General features: G+C 41.2%; 2 protein-coding genes across 2 annotated transcripts in view; one reads left to right on the top strand and one right to left on the bottom strand.

Annotated features, from left to right (window-relative positions):
• Positions 1-1,558, bottom strand: part of LOC308086826 (two pore channel protein 1-like) — a gene marked incomplete at its 3' end in the record, with an annotated part of 9,622 nt that extends 8,064 nt beyond the window's left edge. Inside the window, exons 1-3 of the mRNA XM_080430471.1 lie at positions 1,545-1,558; positions 1,267-1,380; positions 170-331 (exon numbers count right to left, since the gene is read on the bottom strand). Coding sequence (XP_080286597.1) covers positions 170-300 — 131 coding nt within the window. The 5' untranslated portion in view covers positions 301-331; positions 1,267-1,380; positions 1,545-1,558. The remainder of the gene's footprint in view (positions 1-169; positions 332-1,266; positions 1,381-1,544) is intronic.
• Positions 1,559-6,575: 5,017 nt separating this feature from the next.
• kng1 (kininogen 1) lies at positions 6,576-16,416 on the top strand (the record flags this gene model as incomplete). The annotated part of the gene is made up of 9 exons (XM_080430470.1): positions 6,576-6,610; positions 7,709-7,803; positions 8,944-9,087; positions 10,044-10,160; positions 10,572-10,647; positions 12,460-12,629; positions 15,075-15,185; positions 15,421-15,519; positions 16,111-16,416. The coding sequence occupies exons 2-9, from the start codon at positions 7,738-7,740 to the stop codon at positions 16,414-16,416; spliced, it is 1,089 nt and encodes a 362-aa protein (XP_080286596.1). The 5' UTR covers positions 6,576-6,610; positions 7,709-7,737.
• Between the last annotated feature and the right edge of the window lie 171 nt (positions 16,417-16,587).

Here is a 16,587-nt window from a genome sequence, read left to right as displayed (position 1 = left end):
GACGTCAACCTCACAACGCTTATTTTGCCTATTGTGACATCAGGCATGATGTCAAGCATGTCCAGTCCATATATGGGCGTTATACCACCGGCCACAGACAGACCCAGAGACACACCACCCACCCACCACAATTTGAACTGTATACAGTGGGTACAGGCCAGCTACTCACTTGCAGCAGTTGGGGTAGACCACAGTGGCAAAGGACTCCATCCCAATAATTGCATAAGAATAATAGAACATGAGCAAGGTGAGGCTCAGACTTGCCATGTTGGGGAGAAGCTGAAACATGATGTCCAACATGTTACGATACCTCTGCCCAATTTGAAAAAACCTGGGAGAGGAGAGAGAGAGAAGAACCACATGCATATAAATTATGCTTCCACAAAGTTCCACAAAGTTTCGGCACCAGCCTTCCTCAGATCACTTCTTTTTGCCCTGAGGAAGGCTGGTGCCTGAAATGCGTTGGCCAATAAAGAATGAACAACTGAGCCTTTCTCTTGTATTCTCTTATTTTGGAGTGCTGCCACTTTCACCTTAGTGTGATAACTTTTTCGAACTAGTCGTTCCTGAGGCTGAGCACCCACTGCTCATGAAAGCGTCCAGAGGAAGCACACCTGCCTATCTTCCAGATATAAATAAGGCTATATACAATGGTACTGTATAAGTAACTAAGTACATTTACTCAAGTACTGTACTTAAGTACAATTTAGAGGTATCTTTTACTTTACTGGAGTATTTCCAAATTTCAGTACATTTACTTCTACTCTACTGCATCTCAGAGGCAAATATTGTACTTTTACTCCACTACAATTATTTGAAAACTTTAGTTACTAGTTACTTTGTAGATTTTTATTATTATTACAAAACATACGTTAACCACTTCAGCCCTATATACATTTCGGCCATTTTAAAATAGCCGATCTACAAGCTCACAATGCGTTGCGATGTGACGCATTGTGAGCTTGTAGATCTGCTATTTTCAAAAGATTCGTATACATTTGAAAACTTGTGAAATGGGACATTCTGCACAAAGAGTACTTTCTACCTTTGGTACTTTAAGTACATTTTGATACCAATACTTTTGTACTTTTACTCAAAGACATTTTGAATTCCGGACTTATAACAGAGTATTTCTACATTGCAGTATTGATACTTTTACTAAGTAAAAAATTTAGTATTGTTTCCATCACTGGCTATATACAAGAAACATCAATAAAGTACATGAATATACCCTGACACAACACACTACATTGAATGGAGGCCCACCTGAGAAGCCGAAGAGGTCTGAGCACTGCTGTGGCATTTAAGTAGAAAGGCGTATTGACAAAGACACTAGCAATCAAGCACAGGGCGGCAAACACCGTCAATAAGCAGTCAAACCTTGGTTGAGGAAACACAACAGTTAACAAACACACAACATGAACTTGCTTTTCATACATGTCCTAATATACCTGTAGCCTACCGCATGTGTCTTTCTAGATAATAGCCATTCTTGGATTGCTGTTGAGTTAAGGTGTCACACGTGAGAGGAGGCCAGTACTCACACATTCCACCAGCATCTGAAATTAGGCTTCGGCCCCAATCCTGCTATTTTCAAAAAACACCTCTGCAGCATAAACTGGGGAGAGAGTCAGCGAGAACAGAGATGGTGTCTGTTTAGGTGTGGGTCAAGTATTTAATGCCTGCTTATTACCAACAAATTGTGGATCACATGTAGATTTTTATGGCTTTCGTCTGAGAGCGAGTCAGAACATGATGTAGGTCACTGCTAAGGAAGACAAAGTGTGTGGCACAGGCTTCATTGGAGGAGTCTTACTACTTAGAATGTATGTCTCAACAACAATCCACACGGCATTAATAGCCACCACCATGTCTGCAGGTACAAGGAGAGGTTAGGCATATGAATAGACTATAGCATTCCATGTTGCTAAGAACTAACAGGTATGTTATAAGTAATGAAATGCACTCGGGGCGGCCATAGCTGAGTGGTTAGTGAGCCCGCCTAGGGAACCAGCTGGCCCTGGTTGCCCCAGGTTCGATTCCAGGCTATCCCAGCATATGTGCCGATGATATGAAATTTGTCCCTGAGCAAGACTCTTAACCCCAATTGCTCACAGGTTCTCATTGGAAACAAGACCGCAAGGACTTTCATGAACGACCTGTTAAAAGGAATTATCCTTATCCTTACTCACATTGCATATTCGAAGGCCTTTGACTCCACCAGAAAACTGATGCCTATTAAAGATTAACACACACACACACACACACACACACACACACACACACACACGTATAAATAAATAAATATATATATACTGTGTATATACTTCTACTGATTTAGGCCTACTGATTGATGCACATATTAGTTCAAACAGCTTACATTTTACTTAAAGTATTTCAATGTTTTCCTTAACATTTTTCCAACTTGTTGAGCCTTTTGAAAGCTTCCCCAGAAAACACTAACTGAATCTGCAGCCTTCATCGTCACAAAAGCTTCACATTCAAACATTAATATGATAATAAAATATCAGCTAAAAACCTTTATATTATATCGGTTTGATACAGCTAATTGCATTTTTATGGCCATTAGTGCCAATACCGGCATCCCTAGAAGAGAGACAGAGAGTGAGTGAGTGAGAGAGAGATAGAGAGAGAGAGAGAGAGAGAGAGAGAGAGAGAGAGAGAGAGAGAGAGAGAGAGAGAAATCGCCTTTGAAGACGGTCTGGTGTGGAAAGTCATCATCATACCATTGTCCTCTACTTCGTGGCGGCTGGTCATCAAACACAGAGAACCATGTTTTCAGAGTGACAACCACAACCACAGACATACAGGAAATGCAATACAAGTGGATCTAAACAGATTGAGGTTAACATTAACTTACCTTCCATTCCAGTCAACGAACTCATAGAACCTATACAAGTCATCTTGGCTTTTTACTGAGAGAAAGCATAAAAACACCTCTTCAGCTCAAAAATGTCACTGTTACACCTGAGTATTCCCTTTTTGCTTACAAAGTAAGGGTACTTGCTTGTCTTGCTTGACTGTTCCTACTGAAACTGTTGTATAGGCCTACAGTAGATTAGAAGGTACTGTGGTGTTTATATAAGGTATTTTGGCAGCTACTGATAAACTGATAATATGCCAAGCATATACGTACAGTACATTGTACGTATGCTGATCTATTTTTATTATCATATTACTATAAAACTACCGACTCTTTTTTCATCTAGTTTTTCTCTATTTCTCCGTCTTTTTTTCTTTGCTTTTCTTATTATTACCTATGCTGCTATATTGTCTGTAGGAAGCCAAACAAAAACAAGTTTACTCTTAGGTGCCTGTGCACAAGATGTAACAATAAAGCACCTTGGAATCACTTTAACTTTAAAATATTTGTATTGCATCATACTATTCACTTTTTCCGGCTTTAATTGTTCTCAGTGTCAGGGGTGAGAGAATGTGTCGACTGGCACTAAACACTCTCTCAGAAGGAACATTTTCAAGTCACTCATGAGGATATTCATGCTTATGTGAGGATATTCAGTATTCACGATTATGCTGATGATGGATAATTCACAACGAGAACATTTTCCTGAGTCTTAATTGCAATAACGTATCAAATCTAATATCCTCCCATCCCTATCGTTGTACCTCACCTGAACAATTCATACCATTACCTGTTCAAAAGACCACAATGGAAATTATCTCTTGAGCTTAATTGTGTTTTATGTACAAATATATGTGAGCTTGTAGCTCTGCTATTTTCACCAGATGTTTGCCCCAGAAATGGGACGTTAAGGTTCAGGTGGTTAATCTCCACCCGATTACTACTAACTATTCTGAGCTTTAAACACTGACCTCAAGTTGTATTTTCCAGAGAGGTCAGGAAAATAACACACATACAGTCAATAGCATCCGGAACCAAGTGCAGTATTTGTATTTGTCGTCATTTTGACAAGTCTCTTTGCATATCTCTTGGACAGATTGTACATTAGTTGGATTGTATCTCACAACTGCTAGTTTACCACATAATATTTACTGCTATTTGCACCATGTATACTGTAGTCTGGCCATTCTTCTGCTGTATATTCTGTATATCTGGTTCCTGATGTATTCATTCATCAATTCATATTCTGTATAATATACTATATTCTCTACATGCCTCAGTAACCGATAGAAGATGCAAGTCCAGATTCTAAATTGTCTGTGTACTGCACAGTATATTGACGCAGTTTTTTGCACAACCGATAAGGTTTCTACACTTGACAATTTAGCGTACTTATTACTGCTAATATTATAATATTGGAAAAGATGATTGTCTTCATTGGTCAGAGGTGAACTTCCCTTCAACTGATTTGAAAAGGTGTGGTTTCTCTGGAGATCTGTCTCCGCGGCTTTAAAACTGAACCTTCTGTCATCTTGGCCATCTTTCATTTCCCATATCATCCTTATCTACTCTATTCTACTTCCCTCCCCTCCTGCTATTTTATTCAGCCCACCTCTCCTTTCTCTCTTAATCCCTATTCATACACTGTCCTGCGACAGAGCATAAATTAGGCTTTGTTATGAGATACACTCTGAATGGTGTACAAATGAACCCCATTGACATGAAAGCAATGATGTGATACAGCACTAGGTAGAGAAAGATACTATATGGTGAGACTTCTACAAGCAGGCCAAATGGTGCCATGTGTCCACAAGTAACCACAAGGGGGCAGTACAGGCCCCCCATTTGGCCATTTATATTTTTACAGGCTACACACATACAGTACTTTCTTCTGTAGACATAGCTTTTGGCTTAAGCTAACAGTGATGTCACAGACACACAAGCACGCACACACGGCCACACCCACACACACACACACACTCGCGCATGCGCACGCACAGTGTGTTTTGTATGACAAAGTTGGACTGATATCAGACTACAGTGGTTACTATTTATTGTAAGTTGTGATTTTGTGCAACAAGTTGAAAACCTTGGACTGCCTCCAAACAAGCACGGCCTCAGAAGCAGGGATAAGATGTGTCCCAAACGGCAGGGCAGGAGTTTCATGAAGGCCATCATAGCTGCCGTTGCCCCTCAGTTTGGCTCTTCTCCCTCTCACCTCCCTCCTTCTCTGCCTTGCTCCCTCTCTCCAGTCAGAGAATGGTCCTAGCGCTGTGTATTCCATCCAGTTCAGCAGCAAGCTAGGTAAGTGTTCAGACAGGTCAATACATCTGTGGTTCCCTAGCTACCTTTTTTCATTGTGGCCCTTCTTACATCTGACAAAGGCTGAGACTCCCCCCCCCCCCCCCCCCCCACACACACACACACACACACACACGTGCACGCACACACACGCGCGCACACACACACACACACACATACACACACACACACACACACACACACACACACACACACACACACACACACACACACACACACACACACACACACACACACACACACACACACATGTAATTTTAGTCATGCATCAGAAGCCACACCTCCTCCTGCTAGTCATCTCCATACATGTAGCATGTACAGTAGCATGTAGCATGTTGTAAACCTGACTGACATGAAGAAAATGCACATAATGAAGTTCATACATCTGCATACATTGCATTTCATTGCTGTCAGGCAGAAACCTCTCATCTCCGCATTTTGTGTTTTTTTGTAAATTAACGCCCTACTTGATCATACTACTGTTTTTGAATTTGTATCCTGAAAAGTAACAGTTTTGGACCAACCAACAGAGACGATTCAATACTTTTGAACCTAAATAATACTTTGCTGTCACACAATGAAAATCAATTATTTTCGGCGAGCAAAGTGTATAAATGAGGCTTCAGACGGGCGGTGTGTGAACAGTGGTCATGTAGGCTAAAGGTCTTCAGGTACAAAGTTTCAGCTACACAAGAAACACACAGCTGTTCATTTAACTTGGATCCATTTGGTTACATTTGAACACTCTCACAGAGTTAAATGAACACTCTTTTTACGTTTACTGTGTCCTATGAATACACACAGTGGCTTCTATTGAACAGTCACAGTGAAAATTGTAGTATATAATGTATATACTGTACGATATAAAACCAAGGTCCCTCGGTGTGAATTAAGTGCAAGTGTGTGTCTGTGTGCACGTGGGCGTGAGTGTTCAGGTTGGACAGTGTTTGCTGATAAGAGTCAAAGTCTTTAGCATAATGGAGCCGTGCTCCTACATAGCCTTACATCCCCCTGTCTCTGCCTTTAATCCAAACTAATGTATTGATTTCTGAGGCAGGAGAGGAGACCAAACGGCAGAGCAAACATTTACTCTGTGTGTGTGTGTGTGTGTGTGTGTGTGTGTGTGTGTGTGTGTGTGTGTGTGTGTGTGTGTGTGTGTGTGTGTGTGTGTGTGTGTGTGTGTGTGTGTGTGCGTGCGTGCGTGCGTGCGCGCCCTCCTGTCCTCTCTGTATTTGTTCATCTCTGTGTCATCATGTGGTCTTGATGATCCCCACCAATAGATTGAACCGCTGCTCTGTTTAGTCAGTCTAGTTCTTACTCAGCTGTCAATCACAGGAGTCCATTTTGCCTCTGAAACCCAGTAGATCTGAGACGCTAAACCAGGCTGAACCTCCACTGAAACACGTGAGTACCTTCTGTCTCTGTCTCTGTCTCTGTCTCTGTTGGAGACACATTACGATGGTGAAAAGATCAGCCATAGAACCAGAGTGCATGGGACATGGGAGATATCTGGTCTTAAAGGGATAGTTCACCCCCAAAATGACTTTTTTTTCTATCTGTTAGTCACCCCATGGAGACTTGAATTCATGGATATTTTTGGCAATAATTTGATGGCCAGTGGACCGGTAGGCAGCGGTTCCGGTAGGAGATACCAAGGAGACTCTTTGTGTCTCCTACCGGAACCGCTGCTGGTCACAAAGAAATATCCATGAATTCAAGTCTCCATGGGGTGACTAATCGATAAAAAAATGAACTATCCCTTTAAACCCTCTATACTTAGTAAACTGGACCTGAGTTGGCTCTGTACTTGGACTGCTTTTTTCCCCATATACAGTAAATCTCTCGCCAGAAATAGACGATCTACAAGCTCGTTGTAGATCTGCTATTTTTAGGTTCCCCCCAGAATGGACGCAGGGTCCGCTCATAATTCCGACATCCCATTATTCCGACCGTTAGGTTAGTGTGAGGTTAGGGTTATAGGAAAAGGGTTAGTTATAATGGGGCCAGTCTGACCAACGGGACTCACCAATGGATGCTGGGGTTCAAGTGGTTAATCATATAGCTTCTCTGTTGTTCGAACAAACAATTGGAACCATTGTTTATGAACCAAGAGTCAGCTGGAACAGCTCACGAGGCAGGCTGTCAGGCTGAAGGAAACAATCAAAGCAGAGACATTACAGTTAACTTGATCAAACCGTCATTATCAGCCTTATGTATAATACCAACATCAAGAATAAAGCCTACTGTGGCACTAATAGTACCAGGTTAGCTCAATAGCATAGAGCTGGATACTAAACAAAGGCAGCGTTTGGAATTACAATACATTGCAACTGCGGATGAGTGAGTGGAGCTCCATACTCACCCTACCAGGATTACTGACTCTGTTCTGACTGCATTATACACTGTATAATGTATTCAGTCCTGATACATGCTGTCATTGAACTTGTCCATTATGACATGATCAGCCTCGCATTTGATACTTCCATGTGTCTGTACCAGCAGCCCAGAGCAGCCAGGAGCATTTTTGGACAATGAGGCATGGAGCGGGCCTGTGTGTGTTGGGACTCCTGTACCTCCATGGCTGGGTCCTGGGACAGGTATGGAGAAACAAAACAAGCCTGTCTCTCTTATATCTAGTATGGACTAAGTTGACTATGCCAGGGGTTCTCAACCTTTTCAGGCCGCGACCCCACAAAATAATCATAATTTGAACTGGGGAACCAAGAGTTGTGGCATTATAATTTAGTTCCCACAGATAAATATTGTGAAAATAGCAGATCTACAAGCTCACAATGCCTCGCGTTGCGAGGCGTTTTGAGCTTGTAGATCTGCTATTTTCACAATTTCTGCCTCTTTCTTATATTATTTGACAATTTGGCCACTGTTTGACCAGTTTTTATAGATAGTTTGTTGATTACTTTTGATGCGGTAATGCTATTTTTTCATTTAATTTCAATGTATTTATTTTTTGTGTTAAAACAGTCTTAAAAGTCCTTAAATTGTCATCTGGGGACCCCCCTGGGGGTCGCGACCCACATGTTGAGAACCACTGGACATTTACCTTTGAGTCCCTTATTTAAAAATGTATTGAGTTGACCCCCGACAAGCCTTATTTGACCCCACAGTGGTATACAGTGACTATCATGTCAGTAATGTATGTGGGGCTTTATCTGTAATGTAATGTCTATGTCTTTTTTCTAATGGTTAGTTGCACTGGTGTAAAGTAACTAAGTACATGTACTCAAGTACTGTACTTAAGAACAATTTTGAGTTTCCAATTGTCTATACTTTTACTTCTACTCCACTACATCTCAGAGGCAAACATTGTACCTTTACTTGTTTGAAAACTTTAGTTACTAGTTACTTTGCAGGTATAAATTATTACATTATAAAACATATATTAACCACTTTAGCCCTATTTTATACCTAGGCTATTTGAAAATAGCAGATATACAAGCTTACAACACGTCGCATCGCATTGTAGATCTGCTATTTTCAAACATTTTTGTACTTTTACTTTTGATACTTTAAGTACATTTTGATACCAATACTTTTGTACTTTTACTCAAGTCAATTTTGAATTCCAGACTTTTACTTGTAACAGAGTACAGTATTGATACTTTTACTTAGGTAAAACATTTGAGTACTTTTTCCACCACTGGTTAGTTGATATTTCCCTTTGCGTACGTGTCCTGATTCTCCTCTTCTGTTTGGGTAATGGTTCTCATGGGGAGAAGGATGCCGAGGTCCCACCGGGGGAGTTGGTGTTCTGTGATGACCCTGCAGTAGACACGGCAGTGATCGACGCTCTGACAACATTCAACAAGCAGGCACAATCTGGCAACAAGATGGCACTCTACCAGATACTGTCTGCTACCAAGGTAAACAAGACACACACACATGAAGACAAACGAAAACATATTAACGGAGAAAAGACAAATAAACAAGGAGATTTGCATTAGGAATACCAGGGGAAGCGTACTGTAGATACAGTACTTTGTCCTGTCCTCAAGTGCTCTGCGCGTGTCTGTGTCTGTGTGTGTGTGTGTGTGTGTGTGTGTGTGTGTGTGTGTGTGTGTGTGTGTGTGCGCGCGCAGTGGTGGAAAGTAACTAAGTACATGTACTCAAGTACTGTACTTAAGTACAATTTTGAAGTATTTGGAGTATTTTGGAGTATTTCTAATTTCCAATACTTTTTGATACATCCACTACATCTCAGAGGCAAATATTGCACTTTTTACTCCATTACAATTATGTGACAATTTGAGTTACTATGTAGATGCATGTAGATCTGCTATTTTCAAAAGCTTTGTACACATTTTAAAACATTCTGCATAACGAGTAAGTAAGTAAGTAGTAAGTAGGTAAGTAACTTACATAAGTATTGAAGATTGAAATCTCATCTAGCGAGACTTCTGGTGGGGCGCATTCAAGACAATTACGTTGCATATTGTTCTGTCACTATGAACGTCAGATCTCACCAAAAAAATAACAATCAAAATATGCGATCTAGCACAAGGCCTATTGGCACACGTTTTTAGCTGTGGCCCGGGATGGAGTTTTTCTACTGTACCGTTCATCCTAGGATATATATAACATCATAGAAAAGGTAAGAAAACCGTGGTCCAAAATTCCCCTTTAAGTAAAAATTGTTTGTACATTTTCCACCACTGTGTGTGTGTGTGTGTGTGTGTGTGTGTGTGTGTGTGTGTGTGTGTGTGTGTGTGTGTGTGTGTGTGTGTGTGTGTGCGCGTGCGTGTGTGCCTGTGTGTATGTGTCTCTCACTCTTTCTCCCTCTCTCCTCCCTCCTTCTCTCACTCTTGCTCCCTCTCTCCAGTCAGAGAATGGTTCCAGCTCTGTGTATTCCATCCAGTTCAGCAGCAGGAGAAGTGACTGTCCAGTAAAGGAGGACAAGCTCTGGTCAGAGTGTGACTATCTGCCTAGCGGCCCCAAGGTACTGCTCATAATAATAATAATAATAATAATAATAATAATAATAATAATAATAATAATAATAATAATAAATGTAATAATAATGATAATAATAATAGAATGGCACCTATCTTTGCATCTAGCCCATTAAGACCTGAGGCCACTTCTAAAAAAAATCTAAATCCTAACAGTTTTTCGAAGAAAAGAATATTAATTTTTTTTTTTTTCAAAAATAGCAGATCTACAAGCTCATAGCGCGGCACTCGGTGCCGCGCTATGAGCTTGTATATCTGCTATTTTTGAATAGCCAAATAAATCTAAAATGACACAGATGCGTTCCAGGTCTTAACGGGCTAGTTACCTAGCTAATAGCTACAGTATCTAAGTCTCCGACTGTCCTCTGAGTGCTCTCTCATGCATTGTTCCAACCCAGGAGCCACGGCTATGCAATGCCGTAGTGTACGTGGAAGGGACCGACATAGAGACCAAAGGGGTGGAGTGCAAGCTAGGTAAGTGTTCAGACAGATCAATAAATGTGCGGTTATTCCCTTTAGCTACCTTTTGTCATTGTGGCCCTTCTTCGAGTGGTGGAAGAAGTATTCACATTTGTTACTTAAGTAAAAGTATAAATACTGCAATGTGGAATTAAAAATTTGCTTGAGTAAACAGTACAAAGGCATTGGGATCAAAATGTACGTACCAAAAGTAGAAAGTACTCATTATGCAGAATGTCCCATTCCACAAGTTTTCAAATTTATCAAATGTATTGACGCACGCAAGTGAGCCACATTGCCCCAGCTGACTTTTCTCCTCTGCCTCTTTTTTGTCAATGTGTTTTTTACACACCAGTCTTTTGTCATCCCCATCTTCAAACCATGCCAGTGACTCTGATTGGTGTAGGGCTGAGCGTGATTGAACTTTTGACACGGGAGTTTGAACAAATATTGGTAATTTGTAAATACATACCAATAATTGAATTACTTCACTGATATTTATACTACGTATTAAATACAAAACCGTCCTTTACCCTTAATTGCAATTCATTATTTCAGTGGACTTAAAATCATAGTTTTCAACTCCAAAGGTCAACTGGTCCAGCCCTTAAAAAGATGGAATTCCAGGTCTGCCCACCAACGATAAAAATTAATGACCTTAGGGGGGTATCAAAAGCAGAGGTATGGATCCCCCCCCCCCCTTCCCCCAGAAAATCAAACCCTGTTTGTTCGGCCCGAGTCTGACCACATCCTGTTTGTTTACTTGTGTCAATACCGTGACTCATGGGAATGCAAAGCGTGTAGAAAAGTGTTTAAACATCTATTTCTCTTTAAGAAAACAGTGACTCATTGACAAAAAACTGTACAGTGGTGGGCGAAGGGGCATTGGATTGTGTCATATTACCAACACTATCACAACATGAACTCATCCAACCCTAAAAGGCTGTTTTATTCCAGACTCTATTTAATGCTCACTTGATGTCTAAGTAATGGGCTGAGGACAACTCTCCTACCGGATAATACCGTCTGGAGAAGGCGTGCTCTACTCAGGGGGAGTCTTGAAGAATAGTCTCTTGTAATTTCTCAGCGTTTCAAAACGCTGAGTAAGGCCGACGTGCCGAAACGCGTCCGTTTCTCTAGATAGACTGCTGCTGCTGTGAATCTAATCTAAGAAAATAAATTAAGATATTAACTGAAGAGAGTGCGGATAATCCTTTCATTGTAAGTAATGGGCTGAACATGGACGGTGTTGTCTATCCCGTTTTCAAAAAAGGTTTAGGTTTAGGGTTAAGAGTTCAAATTATTAACATTGCACTTGAGAGCGTGCATGTGTTTGTTTGTCTTTTGCTGAGGAAGGTCAGGAGGTTTATTTTGGAAGGTGTTGAAATACTATATTTAGCTAAACTTTAAAATATAGGGGGAAAATACAAATAATAAAAGTATTGAATGAATGACTTTGTTTGTGTGTGTGTGTGTGTGTGTGTGTGTGTGTGTGTGTGTGTGTGTGTGTGTGTGTGTGTGTGTGTGTGTGTGTGTGTGTGTGTGTGAATATGCGTGTGCGCATTTTGTTAACACAAGAGACTAAATAAAAATATCCTGTACTGTATATTTGTTCGCTTATCCCAAGCATTCTACAAAAGCAAATAAGCTTGTGTTCAAAAAGCCTCTAAGTGACCCAGACGCCCCCTGTCGAAGCAACTTTTGAACAACTACGGTTCAACAACTGTCGTAACCAAAGACCCTTTAGAGCTAAGTAGCTAACTAATGTTCTCCTTCTTCTTCTCACTATCTCTTCCTCTCCCCATTCAACCTTTCCACTCCCTCCAGATCATGTCATAATCCCAAAACGTTCTAGCTGTCTCGGCTGTCCCACAGAGATCCATGTGGAGTCTGAGGACCTCAAAGTTCCTCTGTCTGTCTCCATCTCAAAGTACAACTCTATTTCCGATTCCACGCACCTGTTCATGCTCAATGAACTGGCCTACGCCACGAGACAGGTAAGGACTGGGAGAGAGAGAGAGGCCAGAAGGGAAAGAAAAGGATAAGAGGAGGATGAAGAAGAAAGAGGAAATAGTTGATACAGGGAAATAATAATCCTAACCCTAAGGAATAATAATATTGACTAAAACAAGTGGGGCCGGTAGTAGCAGTGTGCCGTTAGTACCAAAGAGGTGGTACAGAGACGGCTAGTTTTGAAGGCAGTAAGCGTTCATGTATCGGCAATGCAATGATGTGTTGACACACGGCAATGTTAACCCATTCAATCCCGGAACGCATCTCTGTCATTTTAGATTTCTTTGGCAATTCAAAAATAGCAGATATACTGTATACAAGCTCATATATCTGCTATTTTATTTTTATATCGTGAACATTTGTGCAAATCTTTAAATATAAATATTTTTAATTCGAACATTTGTAATATGTAAATATGTAAATGTCTTAATTTTTCTGAAAAAACTATCAGTGGTGCTCAAACTTTTTCTTGTCAAGGACCCCCAAAAATTATGTTTTTGGTCACCGATCCCCATCAAAATATGATGTTCCAAGGACCCCCCCCCAGCAGCAAAGATGAGTCAAAAGATTGAGTTAAAAATGTTCGTAAATGCGTATTCAAAGATTTGCACAAATGTTCAAGATTCTTTAAAAATAGCAGATCTACAAGCTTGTGTATGAGCTTGTAGATCTGCTATTTTTGAATAGCCAAAGTATAAAAAATAATGGTTATAGCTCAAATCTGACACAGAAAAGGGACAACCCACCACTGGCTTGTTGTCTCCGCCAGGCCGAAAGGCATGGCGAGAGAGTATGTTTTACCCTCCGTCCGTCCGTCCGTGTGTCCGTCCGTGTGTGTGTGTGTGTGTGTGTGTGTGTGTCCGTCTGTCACCAGCTAATCTCCGCCACCATTGGCTTGATCGCAGCGAAACTGTGCACACACCCTCCCTGGATGCCAATTCCGAACTTCTGCCCCAAATTTTTCACATGGGCCTTTTATAGCGCCACCAGGAGGCCGATTTGTGCAAAACATATTTTTTGACAGTACTCCTACAGATTTTGTCCAAAAATCTCGCAAATCGGTACACAGTATCTCTATAGTCATTAATCAAAACTTGTCTTTCAGATTTTTCATATTCCATCCTGATTGGCTAAAAATGGCTTCCAAAGTTTAAAGGAGTGCTCCATTTTCAACAAAATGCCTCAAATCATGAACACAGCATGCAATTTCGGTGAAATTTTGCACGCATATTTCCACTATGCCGAGGAAGAAATGCCACTTGAAAATTTTCAAATCAGCCTCATGGTGGCGCTATAACAGGCCGATTCATGTTTTTACCTATAACTGCACCGATTTGTGTAAAACTTTGTATGCGCACTCCCTAGAGGTCAAGGAAAAACCTTTGCCCTGCATTTTTCCCATCTGCCTTTTATAGCGCCACCAGGAGGCCGACTTATGTAAAACACATTTATTTATATTACTCCTTCCGATTTTATCCAAATTTCACGCAAATCGGTACACATGATCTCCATAGTCATGTGATCAAGACGGATGTTTGATTTTTCATATTCCATCCTCATTGGCTAAGATTGACATCTAAAGTTTGCAGTAGTGGCTTGTTTTGAACAAAATTCCGCAAATCATGAACACACCGTCCGATTGCGGTCAAACTTTGCACGCACATTCACACCATGTTGAGGAACAAATGCCACCCTTTTAACATTGGCCTGTTATAGCGCCACCAGCAAGTCTAATTTAGCAAAAAAAAAAGTTGCACAAAATGCCTCAAACCATGAATACAGTGTCCGATTGCCGTGCAAGGCCTAAGAACAAATGGTACCCTTTAAACATTGGCCTATTATAGCGCCACCAGGAGGCCACAATAACCTACCTGACCTGGCGGAGACCTGTGCTGCGAGGAGCACTTTTTCTAGTATTGCATTTCATATCACTATTTTATTTTGGGGTTTGTGCAGCCTATGTAGTACTCCAAATAAAGCTGAAGAGGGACTTAATTGTCTAATATCATGAGTCTAACTTGCATAATTACTGTCAGTAGAATATTGCTGACACACCAACATCAGGACCCATGGTGACCGTTTCAGCACACTATCTGGGCATTGATGGGAGATTTCTATAGCAATGGTTCTCAAACCTTAAAATGTCAAGGTCTCTCCTTAACTCTGACAGTATACAAATGGAACGGGTCCATTTGGTTCCATTTGTATACTGTCACAGTTACAGACCTGTAAGGGTCAATTTAGACCCCCCTAAAGGAACCCAGAGAGTCCATAGAATCCACTTTGAGAACCACTGTTCTATAGCATATCTATATGCATATCATATAGACCGTGCTATGAGCTATGAGCTTGTAGATCTCCATTTTTTTTTTATATTGCAGATTTTCTTTACATTCTCTCTACCTGCCTGTGTGTCTCTGTCCTTTCAGGTGGTGGCTGGTTTCAGGTACAAGCTGAGCTTTGATATGAGGAAGAGCACATGTCCCAAGTCTGAACACAAAGACGTTAATGAACTCTGTGTCCCCAACAAAGATGATGTGGTAAGCCTGAGCAAAAAAAGAAACAAAACACACCTCTCAGACATCATTAATTTGACACGTACAGTATAGTACAATGGCTCTGTGATGTGACGTGTGTGTGTCTGTGTCTGTGTGTCTGTGTCTGTGTGTCTGTGTGTCTCTGTGTGTGTGTGTGTGTGTGTGTGTGTGTGTGTGTGTGTGTGTGTGTGTGTGTGTGTGTGTGTGTGTGTGTGTGTGTGTGTGTGTGTGTGTGTAGGAGCTGGCTAACTGTAATTCCACAGTGGACATAGCGCCATGGAGACATGAGGTTCCAGAGGCCAACATAGAGTGCGGACCAGGCCCAATCATTGACTTTGTAAGACCCGCTTCACACAAAATCTCACTCAAATGTCAATGTTGAATTTGGGAAACTATGCCAGGTTGTAGTTGTATAGAGATTAGGCTTTTTCCATAGTTAAGCAGGGTAAAATAGCTACAAATCAAAAATGCTGTATAGATTAGACAGATTACAGATTACAAAACCAGCTGAACACTTACCAACAGAAAATTGATTGTTAAATGAAAAAGTGTTGAAGTGTTAATTAAACTTTGAAAGTGAAATCTATAAAGTGTTATTTCAGTTCTTAAAGTGAAAGAACTGTCATTTATCAAGACTCTTGGAGTAATGTCACAGAAGACTAATCCAGGCCAGGGAATGAAACAAAAGTTAAAAAAATTAAAAAAAAAGTTGAATGTGCAAACAAGCTGGGCACAAGAACTACTGAACTGGGATTTAAATTGGATGAAATTGGATAAATTGCTAGAACTACTGAACTGGGATTTAAATTGGATGTGCAAGCACGTCCCATAAGGGTCCATTTGGTTCCTAACTATCCATCATACTCCCTCAAGGACCCCACTTTGAGAACCAAAGCCACAAGTAATGTTTCTCCTTCCCTGCTCTTAGCAAACCTTTTCCAGGCGCCGTCCCCCGGGCTGGTCTCCCCTCAGGAACGTCATCGACTTCGCGGAAGTCCCCTCTGATGGCAACCCAACGAAAGCCTCTCCTTCCCTCCCCTCCGCCGCTGCTCCTTCTGTCAAGGAGTCCTCTGAGGAGGACGCAGCCTCAGACGCAGCCCCCAAGCCCACCGGTACCCCGTTCCACTGCCCCTCCAAGCCCTGGAAAGTCTTCAGCCCGGTGCAGCCCAGCGCAGCCGCGGAGCCAGCCCCCACTGTACAAGGGGCCTTCAGTGACCTGGACCTGCTGGGATAGAGCAATGTGGTGGTGGTGGTTGTTCTTTATAAGGAACCCCACCTTATTTTCTATATACGTATATATTTTTTCCTCAAAACCACAGAATTTCCAGGCCGATCTACTAAACATTCTAAGATTTCTTTGGCTATTCAAAAATAGCAGATCTACAAGCTCATAGCAGATCTGCTA

Source organism: Gymnoscopelus braueri (genome assembly GCF_963280865.1).
Source record: "Gymnoscopelus braueri genome assembly, chromosome: 6".
Taxonomy (NCBI): domain Eukaryota; kingdom Metazoa; phylum Chordata; class Actinopteri; order Myctophiformes; family Myctophidae; genus Gymnoscopelus; species Gymnoscopelus braueri.
Note: the sequence above shows the minus strand (reverse complement) of the source record. Positions and strands in the feature narration are given on the sequence as shown.